The sequence below is a fragment of the Oryzias melastigma genome, linkage group LG5, assembly GCF_002922805.2.
Source record: "Oryzias melastigma strain HK-1 linkage group LG5, ASM292280v2, whole genome shotgun sequence".
NCBI classification, from domain to species: domain Eukaryota; kingdom Metazoa; phylum Chordata; class Actinopteri; order Beloniformes; family Adrianichthyidae; genus Oryzias; species Oryzias melastigma.
In genome coordinates this window covers 33,472,324-33,489,672 of record NC_050516.1, presented here as the reverse complement: position 1 = coordinate 33,489,672, position 17,349 = coordinate 33,472,324, and the positions used below count along the sequence as shown (strand labels likewise).

The 17,349-nt window shown below is 38.2% G+C and overlaps 4 protein-coding genes and 1 long non-coding RNA gene across 5 annotated transcripts in view; 2 read left to right on the top strand and 3 right to left on the bottom strand.

Annotated features, from left to right (window-relative positions):
• Nucleotides 1–840: 840 nt before the first annotated feature.
• On the top strand, nt 841–3,432 carry LOC112144707 (methyltransferase-like protein 7A). The gene is made up of 2 exons (XM_024269398.2): nt 841–1,485; nt 2,913–3,432. Exons 1-2 carry the CDS (start codon nt 994–996, stop codon nt 3,144–3,146), a joined length of 726 nt encoding a protein of 241 aa, XP_024125166.1. The 5' UTR covers nt 841–993; the 3' UTR covers nt 3,147–3,432.
• Nucleotides 3,433–4,488: 1,056 nt separating this feature from the next.
• Nucleotides 4,489–5,170, bottom strand: LOC118598791. The gene is made up of 2 exons (XR_004947930.1): nt 5,029–5,170; nt 4,489–4,871 (listed from the first exon to the last, which is right to left on the bottom strand). It is a non-coding gene; the product is annotated as an uncharacterized LOC118598791 (long non-coding RNA).
• Nucleotides 4,695–9,258, top strand: LOC112144703 (methyltransferase-like protein 7A). The gene is made up of 2 exons (XM_024269396.2): nt 4,695–5,232; nt 6,591–9,258. Exons 1-2 carry the CDS (start codon nt 4,732–4,734, stop codon nt 6,825–6,827), a joined length of 738 nt encoding a protein of 245 aa, XP_024125164.1. The 5' UTR covers nt 4,695–4,731; the 3' UTR covers nt 6,828–9,258.
• On the bottom strand, nt 8,457–13,098 carry atf1 (activating transcription factor 1). The gene is made up of 5 exons (XM_024269395.2): nt 12,974–13,098; nt 12,757–12,890; nt 11,929–12,111; nt 10,632–10,785; nt 8,457–8,601 (listed from the first exon to the last, which is right to left on the bottom strand). The coding sequence occupies exons 1-5, from the start codon at nt 13,096–13,098 to the stop codon at nt 8,457–8,459; spliced, it is 741 nt and encodes a 246-aa protein (XP_024125163.2).
• A 1,912-nt stretch (nt 13,099–15,010) lies between these two features.
• The window catches only part of dip2bb (disco-interacting protein 2 homolog Bb), a 64,003-nt gene continuing 61,664 nt past the window's right edge, over nt 15,011–17,349 (bottom strand). The window contains exons 40-41 of the mRNA XM_024269392.2: nt 16,428–16,550; nt 15,011–15,164 (exon numbers count right to left, since the gene is read on the bottom strand). The gene's annotated coding sequence lies outside the window, so the exon portion shown is untranslated. The remainder of the gene's footprint in view (nt 15,165–16,427; nt 16,551–17,349) is intronic.

Here is a 17,349-nt window from a genome sequence, read left to right as displayed (position 1 = left end):
AAAAAAGAGTAATTTATTTATTTGTGCATGAGAAAGTATTTGGTGCAAACGAGAAGACTGATGAAAACAGATCACGTGACTTCTGAGCTTGTTTGATGTGACGTTCCGAGGCTCCATAGACTGTATGAAGTGTCTCCTCCTGGTGCGTTCACTGAGCCTCAGAACATAGAACATCCGTGGAACTCCCATCGCAAACCAGCCTAACTTAATCCGCTACTTTTTATGATGAGGAGATAAAAACCGCCGAACCGACCCTAAACCCGCCCAAAGCCAACTTCGCACGCAAATTTAGAACCAAAACCCCCCAATTAGGCGGGGAAGTATCGCGAGAAAAGGGCGGGTTCAAAGCGCCTTCCTTTTGTTTTTATTGAAAACAGGTGACATACGGGAAAAAACAAAGAACATTAAACTGTACATCAATTGTTCAAAATAAACCCCAGGGGGTTTGGATTTTCAAAAAAATATCTGATCCTATTAATTTTAAATGACATATTTAAATAACTGAAATCCAGAAAGTTTAGACCCCCCCAGTATAATCATTCATTAGAACAGATATAACACAAGAGTCATCTTCAATTAGATACGAATAATCGAGTATGTCCAAAACTAAAGAAATAATGTTTGCGATATGTCTGTTGGTCAAAAATCCGGATTGTGATTCATCTATTAAAGGCTACAGTAAATCTATACGGCTCCTTCGAGGTTCTGATCAGGAGAAAACGAGCCCAAATGGCTCTTTTATTGTGAAAGGTTTCCGATTCCTTCCCCAGCAGCAGAACGGGCCCCGCTGCGCCCTCTGGTGGTGGACGTGTGAATCACAGCTGGAAGCGGGATCCAGGAGTCCATCAGGGGCGACACTTTACGCCCACTTTCAGTCTCTGCAGCCTGTTGGGGGCAGTAATGAGCCAAGGGTCATTGACAACCGTAAGAAATAACAAATAGACGCGGAAGAACGCAGGAGAGGCGTCAGATCGCCAGATCCAGGAGCTGGAGATGAGTTGGATGAAGTTCTGGACGGCGGTGGTCAGCGCGCTGTGTCTGCCGCTGCACCTGATCCGGGCGGCTGGTCTGTATGAGGGATACAAACGCATCTTCCCCATGTGGCTCAGCCGCTTCACGGCCGCCTACAACAAGATCATGCAGGAGGAGAAGCAGCAGCTGTTCCGCAGCCTGTCGGAGTTCGCTCCGGCCCGCGGGCCGCTCACCATCCTGGAGGTCGGCTGCGGTACCGGGGCGAACTTCCAGTTCTACCCGGCGGGCTGCAGGGTGATCTGCACGGACCCGAACCCGCACTTCCAGAAGTACCTGAAGAGCAGCATGGAGAAGAACCACCACCTGACCTACGAGAAGTTCGCGGTGGCTTCTGGGGAGGACCTGCGCGCAGTCGCAGACGAGTCCGTGGACGTGGTGGTGTGCACGCTCGTGCTCTGCTCTGTCGCAGACATGGCGCAAACGCTGCGGGAGGCGCTCAGAGTTCTGCGCCATGTAAGCAATCCTGCAGACATGTTTGATCCTGATGGGTCAGGAAACTTTACTTTGAAATGTTATTAAATATAAATATATTGTCCTTAAAACTATAGCATGTAGGAGGGGAGTGATGTGGTTTAATCGTTATATTTAACACTGGAGCTCAAGTGTTTATATTCTTTAAGTTATTGAAACTTTTCAATTGGCTCACACCACTTTTCTCCTTCAGAATGAAATTATGTTGATCACATCAACAATTGAAAAGTTACAGTAAAGATTTTGTGTTTAAGCACCTAAAGGCTCAAACATTTAGTATTTATTTTAATGAGCCAGCTGTTATTTGAGAATATATATTTGTGAGAACTTTAAAAGTCAGATAACAGAGTCTAAAGCAGACAAAAGGAGTTAATGATTCACAAAATAATCACTGAGGCAGACAGATTTTTACAACGTGTTTGTTCAAACCCCCTTAACTAGAAAGTTGCATTACCTGTAATAATGTTAGAGTGAATGGTTTTAGCTGAATGTGGTCACTGAAGATGGGGAAGAAATACACTTCAATTGCTAAAGGGATTTGCTTAAAATGCTAAAGGACATAAAGTTGAAGAAATTGCATTAAGTGCACAAAGAATTTGAAGAATTTCTTGAAAATTTGCAAAACATTCTGTAAAATGTCAAAATGCATAAAGATATGAACTCAGAATTAGCCTGAACCCTCGGTATATGCCTAATTAGAAGAAAAAAAACTAGCACCATATTAAAATATTAGCTTAACTCAGACTTTAGCTTAATAACCACAGATGATCCTAAATAGGCCAAAAAGCTATCACATTGCTAAAATACTAGCTTATTTGAGAATTCATCCCAAAAACATCAGTAGTTCACCAAATTAGCACCAAAAAAGCTACCATGTTGCCAAAATACTAGCCTAACCCGGAATTAGCCCAGAAAAACTCAGTAGATACCAAATTAGCCAAAAAGCTAGCACATTGCTAAAATACTAGCTTATTTGAGAATTAGCCCAAATACCCTCAAATTGGCCATAAATCTAGCACGCTGCAAAAACAATTGCTTAATCCGAAATTAGCCCCCAAAAAACTTAGTATATAGCAAATTAGCCAAAAATGCTAGCGTGTGGCGAAAAATCTAGCCTAATGCGGAATTAGCCCCAAAAAACTTAGTAGATGTCAAATTGGCCAAAAAAAAATAGCTAACATGTTGCTAAAATATTAGCTTTACTTCGAATGAGTCCAAAATTGCAAAAAATAAAATAAAATTCCTGAAAGATCTGAATGTGTTGAATGTTTTGACACCAAGATTCCATAAATTGCTGAAAGTGTGATGGAGTTTTTATGTGTCAAAAAAGAAAAAGTTGCTGAGTCAGCATTCACAGCACTGATGCGGTATTCCGCTGAGTCCATTCACCTCCTTTGTGTGTCTGACAGGGGGGGGCCTTCTTCTTCCTGGAGCACGTGGTTGCCGACCCCTCCAGCTGGACCTACTTCCTCCAGCACGTCATCCAGCCTGCCTGGTACTACTTCGGGGATGGGTGCGAGGTCACGCGGGAGACCTGGAAGTACCTGGAGAACGCCGGATTCTCCGACCTCAAGCTGAGACACATCGAGGCGCCCATCGCCCGCGTCGTTAAAGCGCATGTCGTAGGCTACGGCATCAAATGAGTTTTGGAAAAAACCCGGATAAATAAACTTCACCCAACAGTAGCCGGGACGGGGCTCCGGTGACCCCATGACCCTGAAAGGGATACAGCCAGTCAAAAACTGGATGGATGGAGCTTTTTAATAACTTCTTCATTAATTTCATTTGAATATGAGACATATATTGAGAAAAGCGAGACCCAAGAATACTTTTATTGAATATCTAACAGGTTTTCTAAAGCAGAGAATTGACAATCTAACACTAAAGAATGTAATAAAACAAAAAACAGCTTTAAGAAGTTAAATAAAATTATTTGTCTCGTGAGTTTTTTGGGTCAAATGTAGAGAAAATCCACATCAGGATGAAAACATATGGGTAAAAAGAGCTAGAAAAGTAGCTGCAGCCCCGCTTAATGTAGTAAATTGTTTAAAATTCCCTGATACATGGCAAATTTGCATAATATTTAGTGTGTTGCTTAAATATGAGCTAAACTCCAAATTAGCCCAAAAACCTTAGTAGATGCTAAATTAGCTAAAAAAGCTAGCTTGTTAGTTAAATACTAGCTAAACTGTAAAAATCCTAACTAAATTAGTAAAAACATTAGCCTGTTGCTAAAATAGAAGCTAAAATCCAAATTAGCGTAAAAAAAAAACCCTCAGATGCCAAATTGGCAAAAAAGAAAGAAATAAAGCTAGCACATAGCATAAATACTAGCTAAGCTCTAAAATTCCTCAGTAAACTAAATTAATCAAAAACGTTAGCCAGAAGCTAAACTCTAAATTAGCCTTTAAAAAACCCCAGTAGAAAACAAATGAGCTAAAAACGTTAGCATGTTGCTAAATTATTAGCTAAACTCCACATTTTTTTAAAAAACTACTATAAAGATGAAAACATAGCCAGTGAATATATTTAAAGGCTTGTTGCTAATCTACTTAAAAGTTTGACATTTAAAGACTTTCTCATTAATTTCCTATGAGGTATATTATCCTAAATATTTAAAAAAAATTATGAAGTTTATGAATACCATAAATATAAGCAGTAATGTCCTGAACGAGATGAATGTTTGATAACAAGATTGATGAAATCAATGAAAGTGTGACTGAGTTTTTATGTGCTGAAACAGAAAGGAGAATCACCATAGTGGGAATTCTTACTAAACAATCACACAATGATTTAGTTTTAATTTAATGTACTTGTATATTTTTTCAATCCCAAGATTTCCTTCATCGACTGAAGTGTTGTGGAAGTTCAAGAGAAATCTTTCATTTATTTAGTACAGATGACATTTTTGAGACGTAAACATTTGTTTCCTTTTTTAATTCATGGTAGATGTTTAGTTAAGAGTTGTTTTAAAGCCACCAGTTGTTTACAATGTTCACATGTATTTATTTATTGCAGAAGTATTTGTTTGTTCAGAACATAGACTGTAAAAATAATGGACTGAGCGAGCAATGAGGTCCCTCATTTTTACAGTCTATGGTTCAGAAGTATAACAGTTTGTCGCCCGAAGCGTCTCAGCGGCGCCCTCCTGTGGTCAGAGTTCGCGCTGCAGCCCCGCTTTAATCTCTTGATCCCCGCAGAAGTGATTGCGGGGCGCGCGGGACAGCAATGCGGGCGTGTTGTTTGAAACTGTGCAGACTCCTGGTCGTGGTCGTGACTTTGCCGCTGAGTCTGCTGGGCATGGCGGGTTTCGGTGCGCTGTACCACCGCCGCCTGTTCCCGCTCCTCGCCGACACCATCACCGTCTCCTACAACGACAAAGTGCACAAACTGAAGCGGGAACTCTTCCGGAACGCGGCCACGTTCGCAGATTCCTCCGGAACTCTCCGCTTGCTGGAGATCGGCTGTGGGAGCGGGGCGAACTTCCGCTTCTACCCCGACGGGTGCACGGTGACCTGCACTGACCCCAACCCGGGCTTCGAGCGCTACCTGCGCCGGAACATGGACGCCAACAAGCACGTGACCTTCGAGCGCTTCTTGGTGCTGTCCGGGGAGGAGCTGCGGGGCGTCCGGGACGAGTCCGTGGATGTGGTCGTCTGCACGCTGGTTCTGTGCTCCGTCAGGAACGCGCGGGAAGTCCTGCGGGAGGCCCGGCGCGTGCTCAGAAAGGTGGGGCTCAGTGCGCGTGTCGAACCGATTAACAGCTGATCTCCCGCGGAGTAAAACATAAATAAAACACAGATCCACGTCTCCTTCATCGTCTCTTCCGTGTTTGAATCAACTTTTACAAATAAATAAAGATGGATCCTCCCTGTACACAAAACAGGTTTAATATATGACAGGAGTTACTAAAGTATGCATGTAGTACTAAGTATTAATGTATGTCACAATACTGTGGGTTGTATTACAGTAATAACCTGAGGGGAAATGTATGTATGCAGTATTACAGTAATTTATATATAGTACTACAATAATGTATATAGGATCATGCAAGTAATGTAAGTAGTGTTACACTAATGTATGTACCACTGTACTACAGTAATGTAGGTAGTGTTTTTGCAGCATTACAGTAATGTATATAGTACTGCGATAATTTATATAGGCTTATGTAGTATTACATTAATATATGTAGTACTATTTAGGATTGGAGAATTGTGTGTCACATTGCAGTACTGTAGTACTATGTAGCATTAGAGTAATGTAGTATTATGTAGTATTACTGTAATGTGGGTACAATTATATTTGTAGTGTATATGTAATATGTAATTTTGTAGTATTATATTATGTAGTATTACTCAGCATTACAGTAATGTATATAGGATTATGTAGTATTAAAATAATGTATGTAGTACTATGTAGCATTGGATTAATATGTGTTGCATGATGGTACTGTAGTACTATGTAGTGTTAGAGTAATGTATATAGTATTAGGTAGATTATAATAATGTATGTATACTATGTAGTAATATTAGTAATATTTTTCAGTAGGAAAAATAGTTTTACAGTCATGTATGTAGAATGACGTATTTGTAGTCTAGTCCTCTAAATTAACACTAAACTGTTGACAGATTACTGTAAAAAGAGGGAAATTACTTTAGGAAACAAAGTAAATGTTACTAAAAGATTTATATCCATATTTTACAAGTTTACATTGAATATTTTAGTGCATTTATCAGTTTTAAAATCTTGTCTCCAAATCCCTAATGTTTTATTGATCATGAAAATGTATTTTATTGTAATAACTAAACATTAAAAAAGAGAAGCTTTCATAAACAAATATATTTACTCTTACATTATAAACCAACAGGGAAGCTGTTGCTGTAAAATACAATAATTTAACAGAGAATCCAGTCATGAATTATGAATGATGTATTTTCTGAGTGGGGAAATACCCCAAAATAAGCTTTTAGTCTTTATTCATTTTTTCAATCAGCTTTTAACAATCCTGTTGTTGTGTTTCAGTTTTTATGAGGAATCCTTTAGTTCTGCTGAATTCTAAAGACATATTTCTATCTCCTCTCTTCCAGGGAGGAGCTTTTTACTTTCTGGAACACGTGGTTTCAGACTCGGCCTCGTGGATCTACGTCTGTCAGTTCATCTTTGAGCCTCTGTGGTGCTTCCTAGGAGATGGATGCAAGGTTACCAAGGCAACGTGGAAGGACCTGGAGAGCGCTGGATTTTCTCAACTTCACATCAGACACGTCGATGTTTTAGAGGTGTCTCCAATGATAAGACCACACATCCTGGGATACTCTATTAAATAGAGCTGCACAAACGATTATTTCAATAGTCGACTAATCACCGATCATCTTTTACGGTTAGTCGACTTACCGGGTCAAGAACAAAGTGGATAGAAAACAAACATCTTAACCATCGTTAGCTTTAAACTAACTAAAAACTAGATATGTCACATTACCTGCAATAATGCTAGTGTGAATGCTGTAAGTTGAATTTGGCTGCTGAAGATGCTAGTGCTGATAGCTGAAGATTCTGAAATTGAAAGCTGAAAAAGATGAAGCTAATAGCCAGTTAAACATTGATCAAATGCGAAATTAGCCTAAAAAAACTGATAAAAGCTAAGTTTGAAAAATCAGCTAGCATCCAGCAGAAATATTATCTAAACTCTAAAATATTCTAAAAAAAAAAAAACAGAAAAAAAATCATAAACTAGCCAAAATAGTTAGTATGTAGCTAAAATATTAGCTGAACTCCAATTTAATACAAAAACTGATGAATTCCCAAGTTAGCCAGAATAACTAGCATGTAGTTGACATATTAGCATAACTCAAAACTAGCCTAACTAACTGAAACATTCCTAAATTAGCCAAAGCAACTAGCAGGTAGCTGAAATATTGGCTAAACTCCAAATTATCCTAAAAAACTAAAAATTCCTGAATTAGCCAAAACAGCTAGCATGTAGCTGATATATTAGCATAACTCAAAACTAGCCTAACTGAAAAATTCCTAAGTTAAAATAGCTAGCATGTATCTCAAATATTAGCTAAACTCCAAATTGGCCTAAAAACCTTGGTTTCAACTTTACTGCACTCTGACTCCATAATATATTATAAATTAACGACATATCAACTATCAAATTAGTTGTCGACTATTTTAAAAGTCGATTAGTCTACTATTAAACAAGGATTTCAATGAAATATGTTTTAAAGACGGTTTTCTGCACTTTTAAATATGCTAATAAAGTTCCAGCTGAACAGCTACACGTCCAACAGACTTCATCCAGTCTACTGAGTGAAAATATATTTATTTACTCACAGAATCAGAAACGTTTCATACACTTTTGTTCTTCTTCTCTACTCGTCCCAAGATGAACAGAATAAATATTACCTGGACTCTGTGCTTTATCCCTGATTGTCTAAGTAACTGCCCAGTAAAACCCAACAAACCACCCTTTCTGTCATGGTTTCTTTCCCCTTATGATCCATTGCACAGTTAAGGAATGGCAGCTGTAACATCCGAATGGGAGACGGGGGGCGGGGCATAACAAAAGAGAAATGATGTCAGTGGAAATTATACAGTCAAAATTCTGCAGATGCTACAGCGACATGGAAACAATATGGACAAAAATAAACAAAAACAGGAAAAGGGATACAAATGAAAAGTTAAAGCTCACAATTTCAAACCTCCCAATATACAATGTACACAACTAAAAATCCGACATAGCTTTAGCATTCGTCTTTATAAAACAGCAGTTGAAAAAATGGCCAATTGGTTTATTCGCACATTAAAATCTCACTGCTTTAAGTCACTTTGATATCAAAAGGAGTCGATAAAAAACATGATCCGAGTGAAGCCAAGTGTTCCCAGAAACCCTGTCGTGTCCACGGGCCGACCTGTGCCACGTTCACACTCACAAGCGCTCGTCCTGGACACCACTATCCGGTTTTAACGCAGTAAAGATCCTTTAAGGTTTTCAGTTCTTCGATCAAAGTCTTGTTTTGGTTCTCCAGCACGGCCACGCGGTTCTCCAGGCATTTCACGTATTCCTTTTTCTTCCGCCGACACTCTCGAGCCGCCTCTCTGCAAAAAGAAAAACTGGTTTACGAAAGTGACACATTTTAAAATGCAAAGAAGAGTCAATACGAGTATTTTATTAACACTGCTGCATGACGGCAAAACACTAACGTTAGGTGAAATATTTCAAATCTTTCAGTGATAAAAACTTAAATAAGTTCACCAAAGACTCAACCTCACTACTAAAATCCATGAGAATCATCAACTCTTCTCCAAATCTTAGAATCGTTATTCTCATGCCAATAAAACACAAAGTAAATTAAGATCCTTTAACAGTGAATGTTGAGTCAGGATTCACACTAGAGTCTTCAGCTCTTTCACCTGTTCAGTTCATTCAGATATCAACTTATTCAGCTCTTTTAGGAGATTACTGCTTTAAATTTCAACTTCAGAACTCTTCAACTTTTTAAACTATTCAACCAATTACTGCTTTTTTAACTCCATTGAAATGTTTTACAGAATCTTCAAAAGCCTCTTTTTCAGCTAAAAACTTTCAGCTCTACAAAACAGCAGAAGTCCAGTAGACTTTCAGCTACAGAAACCATTCAACTTTTAAACTATTCGGCAGACTTTGGGCTCTTGAACTTGTATTTTTATTTTTAAAACTCCTACACGGTTTTGAAAATATTCCAGTTCAAAGACGAATAAAACACTTCAAGTGGATTTGTTTTGCTGCTGTTCCTTCCCTAACATAGAAAACTTCAGAAGTCTCTTTTTCAGCTTTCTGACAATGAAACTCTGGAAATCCTGAGAAATGTAGTTTTCTTACAGCGTCCATAAATATCAGCAAAAGTTGACAATTTCTCCCATTAGACCCACTTCATTTTTGGAGGAGAGAATGTTTTAAGAATGATTGTTCTTAACGAGCGAGTACTTCTGAAAATCCCACTAGATGTAGTCCAACACCTCTGGATTCTGACGGGGTTTTAACTTTTACTCTGAGGGAAAAGGTTTAAAGATACTTTTGTCTGAGTCATGTTGAGACAGCAGAATGCAGACCTGCGTCTCCCTGTGCGCTCGTTGCCATGACGACCTCCGAACACCATCTCAGACACACAAACCTCTCCAGTCTTCCATCAGGAGTCCACGGGTGTTTTTAGTTTGTTGAAGGTTTTTTCCCACTGAGTGTTGTTAATATTAGGGTTCCTTTAATCTAATTAGGGATTCATTTCATATTTTAGCTGCTAATATCAAAGCTGTTCAGGATGTTTGAACTGAGGTTTTTCAGATGTTTTTGGACTTTCAGCTGTTATGATGACATTCTGCAGCTTCTTGGACTATCTGGGTATTTATGGAGGTTTTTAGGATTTTTTGGAGTTTAGCTAATATTTCAGCTACATGCTAGCTTTTTTTCAGGCTAATTTAGGCTTTTGTTTCTAGCTTTTTGGGCTCTTTTGCAGTTTTGTTTATAGTTTAGCTTCATGCTAGCTGTTTTTGTTGTTTTAGATTTAGCTCATATTTTTGCTACATGCTAGTTTATGCTTTTTCTAGTTCTTCAGGCTATTTTGGAGTTCAGCTAATATTTAAGATACATGCTAATTCTTTTAGCAAATTAAGTCTTTAATTTTTTTAGGCTGTTTTGGAGTTTAGCTAAAATTTCAGCTGTATGCTAGCTGTTTTGTCTAATTTGTGAATTTTTCAGTCAGTAAGGCTAGTTTTGAGTTATGCTAATATGTCAGCTACATGCTAGCTGTTTTGGCGAATTTAGGATTTTTCAGATTTTTAGGCTAACTTGGAATTTAGCTAATATTTTAGCTTTATGCTAGCTGTTTTGGCTAAATTTGACATTTTACCAATTTTTAGGCTAATTTGGCATTTAGCTAATATTTCAGCTGGTGATAAACAGCGTTTTCACCTATTAGCTTCAGCGTTTTCAGTTATCAACTTCAGCATCTTCAGCTACCTGCACTAGCATCTTGAGCGGCCACATTCAGCTTCCAGCGTTCACACCAGCATCATCACAGGTAATGCTATAGATATCTGGTTAGAGCGTTATTTCCTCTGTCCACTAAAACCCCAAAGATCTCTCTGCATACCTGTTCTTTGCAAGCCGGATTTCTCTTTTGAGTGTCGGATCGTCCGTTTTAGTTTGGGAAAGTCCAACAGGAGACGTCATGACAACAGTCTGAGGGAGGGAGGCAGAAGGGGGCGCTGTGCGGATCTGATATGTTTGGACCTCTCCTCCTGCACCTGGAACAGAAAGATAACAAATCAGAGACAGGAAACGCTGCAGTTCAACAGAACCACAAAGTGACAATTATTTGTTTCTTTAGTTTTAGTGTAAGGCACTTCGTGTTATTTTTATATGAAAAGTGCTATATAAATAAAGTTTGATTGATTGATTATTAGCTGAGAGCTTTGAGGATGAACGGATACGACTGTTCTGACCGTGAATCCCAGCAGACCAACAAACAGCTGCTAACCAAGTTCAAGTCAGCTCGTGTTCAGGCACACAGTCAACCGAGCAACAAACAGGACTCCAGTTAACTGAGTTCTCTTTAAATCAAGAGAATGTACTCACATATTCACTCACGTATAATCAAGTAAACTGTAGTAAACCTGGTGACCAAACATCAGTTTGCTGCACATTACTCAGGTTTCAAATCTCTTCAAACTGAAGTACTCTAAAGAGTTGAGTTGTTAGCATTAGCAGCCTCTTCGTCCTGTTAACAGAACCCTCACAGCAGGGCAGGAACTCACATTTGTACCGATGTTGTTATACGACCTTTTTCCACACATTTGGGTTTTAAATGAATACATACTGTGTGTTTGGACCGTAAGGTGGACCTAAAATCCTGTACTGACTAAGCTTCCTCACTTATAAGTTCAGGTTGGTCTCATAGAACTGGATGATGTTTTAGCTTGGCTGTTCATAAACTACAAAGCCACAGCACTCTGTGGAGCATTATGGGTAATGTAGTCAGGAGCCTCAATGATTCCTACATTACTATAAAGAACAGAAAAAGTCTTGTTTTGTGTTTTATGTGTTACAAGTGAATAATGTTGGGAGTTATTCTGATTAAAGTCTGTGTTTCTCTCTCAATAAATGTTGTTTGTTACAGATAAAAAAAAGTAAACGTGAAGAAAAGCAAAGTTCAATAGAAAATAAAACCAGAACTTCTCATCAGCTGAGCAATGTCCTGCCTCTTGGTCTCTCTAGGCATTCTGGGTAGAGTAGACACAATATGTGTTTAGTTTCACTAAATGAGCCCTATAAAAATGATTCTTTAAAACTGTATTTATAGTTTGAATATAGCAGTAAATCCTAAACTCCATTCACAAAAAGGAACATTTTTTCAGAAAAGTTTTTTTAAATTTCCGTTCCCATCTTACCTTGTACAACAACTTGATTGCTAGGCACTAGTATTTGCTGGCCGTCGGGCGTCTGAGCGTACTGGAGGATGGTGGTGCCCTGCTGTGCCCCTCCAGAGTTGGTCATGGTGACGGCCTGCAGTCCCTGAAGCCCTTCAGAACCTGGAGCTGCCAGCTGGATGGCTCCATTAGGAGCTATGGTAACTAGAAGATCCAACAGAAGACCAGGATGTCACACTGGCTGCTTTTGAAGTCATTTTTCTTTCATATTTTTAAAGATCCACTCCATTGAAAATCACGTTTTAACACGTTTTTGTAGCATTTTTCACAGAATGGAGGCAATATATGAAGAAAATTAAGAAATTATTTTTTCTTTCCGAGAATTTTTTAATTAATATTGTTGTGAATCAGGAGTGGATGAAAAAATGCTGTTAGAAAAAGTTTGTAGCAGTGATGCAGAAGCTACAGTCGGCGGGTCACAGTCGCTCTGCTCCATTCTGATGAACTCACAGACAAATAGATCCATGACCGTCTCTGTTTTCCTGGTCTGAGCTGAATCTAAACTGTACAGCTGGATAGAAACGATGTTGCCAAGAGAATCTGACCACAGGGAAAAAATATGCTGCTTGAAGATAAATAGCTGGAAGTCCCTCCCCCTGCCGCAGCCAGCCGCAAGAAAAAAAAACACAATTTGCTCCTGAAATCACTCGCCGGAAGTCCTGGACCACTGAAACCCCTTTCTCCCGTTGACAAACTGCTTACATGATCAGCTGATCCACAGAGAAACATTTAAACGATGATCAGAGTGGGACTCGTGAGGTTAAGTGCAGAGTAAACAGCAGTTCTTACTGTATTGGCCGCTGTTGGTCTGGTAGATCTGAGTGGTTGGTACTGTGACCCCCGTCCCTCCTGTGGATGCAGGACTGCCGTCCTTGGCGTCGATGTGAGCAGCCTCCTCAGAGGAAAGCTCATTCAGGATTTTCCTGGAGTGTCAGAAGGATTACTGACTTGAATCACTGATGCCGCACATAAAAAATAATTTAAAAAATCTATTTCTTCCATGTACCTGTACGATGGTCTTCTTGCTAGTATTTCTCTGGTCTTTTGGGTTGTGGCTCCGCTGTCTGATGAGTCCTGAGAGTCTTCACTGTCTGTACCCTGGACCTGAACAGTCGAAGTTAAAATAACCATAAAGTCAAATGAAAAAGTTGTTTTTGTTCCACAGCTATAGATGGCAACATTTCTGTAAAATCAATTACTTATAACAAACTAATAAAAAGGCAAAAAAGGACTGCATTTGTGATTTCACAGAACCATTTTAATATTACATTTGCACTTTAAGTTACAACAAATAATGATAATAACAGTCGAATCCAGGAAATTCTGCGGTGGTTCACCAGACTGTCACTTATAGCGATTCACACTGGCTTCTTAAGAAGATGAACAACTATTTTTTTTAATTTTAATTCTAAGTCTAACGTTGTCACTTTCAAAGCCGTAACATTTCCACCACTATCCCTTCTGTTATGCAGCTGCTGGTTTACATCGAACAGGCCAGAGTTTAAAGTTCTGCCTTCCTCCAGTCTCTCACAGCGAGGATTTCATTTATTTTCAAAGGTTTTCCTGCTTTTTCTTTTTTGTAATGACATCTGAAAAACATAAAACTAACACTAACATAGTTCTTTTGAAATGTATGTAAAAAACTGCTCAAAACTCCTAGTTTATTCACTTATAACGGAATATTAGGGCCACAAAAAAAGTTATTTTACTATTTTTTTCTTCTAAGTTTACAACATTTTTTCTTGTAAATTTACAACTTTAAAACATGTAAATTTATGAGAAAAAAACTCATATTTAGACAGTAGAGCTATAAACATTAAAGCGTTAAATTTCATGAATGAAGAGGAATCACACCTCACGGAGGTGCGGTCCTTTGCCTCGGCGGTGGAGGCTTCCGTGGCGTTCGTTAAAACACGCCGTCGGGTATGATCCCACTTATGACATGGGTATTTAAAAGAATAAATAAATACAGTTAGTTTATAGTGCTTTAAGATTGTTATTTTTTTGGTTTAGATCACTTTGTAGCAAAGCAGACTATTTGATCAGTTTGATCAGAAGCCGATAAATATAATGTGATGGTTAAATAAATTCAGAGAGAACGTTCACCTCTTACCGCTCGTTTTCGCCCAGACGATCAAGGAAAACGTTATTTAAAGCGGCCTGATACAGAGCAGTGAGTGGAACTTTTTTTTCAGGTCTGCAGGTTTGTTTTTTACGACTATGTCATAATTTCTGTTTTCTTTGAGTAAAACTACAGACATAAAAGTCTTTAGAGTTCTCCTGATCTTCAGGTGGATGAATTTTATGCTCACAAATTATATTTCTGGGTTAACACTTGATAAATTAATTAATAAAAATGATTGACAAACTTTTCTTTCGCCTGTTTTTGTTCAAAAGTCGCATATTTTCATTAAATTTCCTTAATAAAACATTGTGATTAATAGTGATTAATCACAACTCAAAAGTGTGATTAATTTGATATATTTTTAATTGATTTACAGCTTTATTTAAAAATAAAGTTTTGTGTGTGATTTCATTTTGTGATTATTCACAGATAATAAGCGGACGACAAATACTGAAACAAAAATATATGAATCGCTATCAATTTTTTCCTAGGTTTGCGATTAATTATTTAATTTATTTTCGGCCCTCCCTTTTAAGTCATAAATATACAACTTTATTATAGGTTACATTTTTTTCTCATAAATTTATCAGATTTAAAGTCCTACTTTAAAAAAAGGACATTTTGCGTGTGAGCTGGCTCATATTCCCGTATTTACCTGTAATCATTTCCACCTGTAGCTCCAGTGTTAGTTTTATAAAATGCCATCATCTCTTCATGTGCTGAACACCAAGCATGCAGCTTGAGTAGAACTATTTTGAACCCTTTACATGAACCTGTTACACAATAAAAAACAAATCAAAGTCCTTCTTCTCTCCATCTCCACCCCCTGCAGACCCCCCCCCCCACACGGTCGGTGTAACACTCAATCAAATCTTCTGTTTCACAGCAATAATGTTTGCTCTTAATAATGCAAACACATAAAGCTGATGTGCATCTTTATTCATGACTGAATACTTTTAACGGCAGCATCAGCAGATAAGATTTCTTCCACGGAGAACGTAAGGAGCAGCAGCTGAACGTCTGGTTACCGTCTGATAACGCTGGAGGTCAGACCTACTTCCTGTTTGTTACGCTGCAGAGAAACAGGAGATTTTATGATTTGGTCTCAGTTAATGTCTGTAATGTTGCAGCATTAGCATAAATGTGTCCTTTCATAAAGTGTTTATGAGCTAACTTACACTCAAAGATGTATTTTCTGTTTAGATTTACACACATTGAGATTCAAAGAAAGCAATCTGCCATAAAACCCCGTTAATAACTGTGTATAATCCATAAAAATAGAACAGTTTTTATTTTTATTTACTCTTTTATCTGGATTTTCTTCTCATTTCAAAATGATGATTTTTTTTTCCCAAATAGAGTTTTGTGTTACTGTGAGCAAACAGGGTGAAAAACCTGTACACAGATATAAATATAATGAGTATTTTTCATTTCATAAATGTAATTTCATAATTAAATAAGTAACTTTGAATAATTACATTTCAAACACCATTACACAAGGTTACATCAATCAAAAAAATGTAGAAACAGAATAATTTTAACAGCGTGGATTTACAAACCATGAGAAACAGCTGATCGACAGAACGCCCGTTTATTTCCACGTTTCTGCATCTTACCGGCGGCCTCTCCACTTTTATTTTTAGATGCTTTGGAGAGTCTCGCGGTTGATGAACGGCCCCAAAGCTCGTTTCTGTCTGATGGCGTCAGATCAAAGTTTTTCTCCAGAAAACACCCGATTCACTGAGTGCATGTCGCTGACGTGTGACGCAGCTTAACGGCTCACCTGAAGCACTTGAACTACTTTCACGATCATATTTTCTGTTTAAAATCTCAAATATCACATTTTACTTCTTAACTATTCTCTTTCTGTTACAATCTTATTTATTTTCTTTGTACTATTTATGTTTGTATCTTTTTATTGTTTTTTTTTCTACTTTTTATTTGCTTTAAAATCTATTGAAACCTGCGTTTCTCAGAGTTTGACTGAACAACTGGAGACGCTTCATCTGAGCAGCCAGACACAACAAAGACGTCACAGATAATGTCAGCAGCTTCATCTGAAGGCCCTACAGGACTTCATTCATGAAATGCAATCAATTCAAAAGCAGAGTGAACTTTTTAGGTCAAAAGTTTTACCAAAGAGGCAGAGCACTGCCTAGGCAGGAAATGAGTGGCGTCAAGATGGCGGCTACTACAGTTTTAAAAAATGAAACCAACAGCTGCAAAAAAAAGCATGTGGCTGATAAAATATCTCTAAAAGACAACATGCTGAAATGAAAGCAGAAACGATCACCCAAGGATCCTTCTGAATCAACTCAAATCCATCAGATCTCACCTGAACAATTTGCTGCTGTGGAGACTGAATGACTGATGACTGTGCTGATTGGATTACTCCTTGAACCTGTAACTGACCCCCCGGCAGTTGCACAACAGCCACAGAAGAACCACCCAGTGACATCTAGAAGACAACAGAAAGAGGATTTAAATCAGTGACGGTTCCCATTAATCCAGACTGATGCTGAGTCAAGACATCTGGACTTAAAATGATGAAGATTTGAATTAATTAAATAAGATTATCAGATTTTAAGTCCAGATGTCATGACTTCTACCCAACGTGTGTCAGAGTTAAGGCCAAGGGCCGGATCCGGCCCGCTGGGTGATTATATCCGGCCCTCCAGATCATTTTAAATATTTTTTATCAGCAGCTCGCAATTATCTCGCACTTTACACATTGCAAAACATTCTCATTATCACGTCGTCACATATTGACGTTTGGTTAAAGACCCTCTGCGTCTAAAACTGACGTTTTGGGTGTCCTCAATAAGGCTGGGTTGATAAAATCAATTAATCTATTTCAACTTAATAGATCAATAATTGATTCATAAAAATATAGATTGATTTAGCGCATAAAGCTAAAGCCTGCTAGCTTGATTCTATGACTGCTAATGCTAACGCTCGGTCGACCTGAACATACATTGCTGACTAAATGAACATCTTTAAATGAATTTTCCAAACTCTTAAGGAAATATTTGTGGTCTAAAACATCGTTTTTTTGTTCATACTTTCTTCTTCTTTTGTAATAAGGTGTAATATTAGAGAGCGATCGCCACCTAGTGGCCAAACTGAAACGTCCTCCAGGAGAGGCAGAACAATGTTTACAATGTTAATGATCTGAACATTTTTGTCCTTTAGAGAATCCATGTAACTCTGGATGATATTAACAATCATTATTTCACTGATACATTTACAGGATGTGA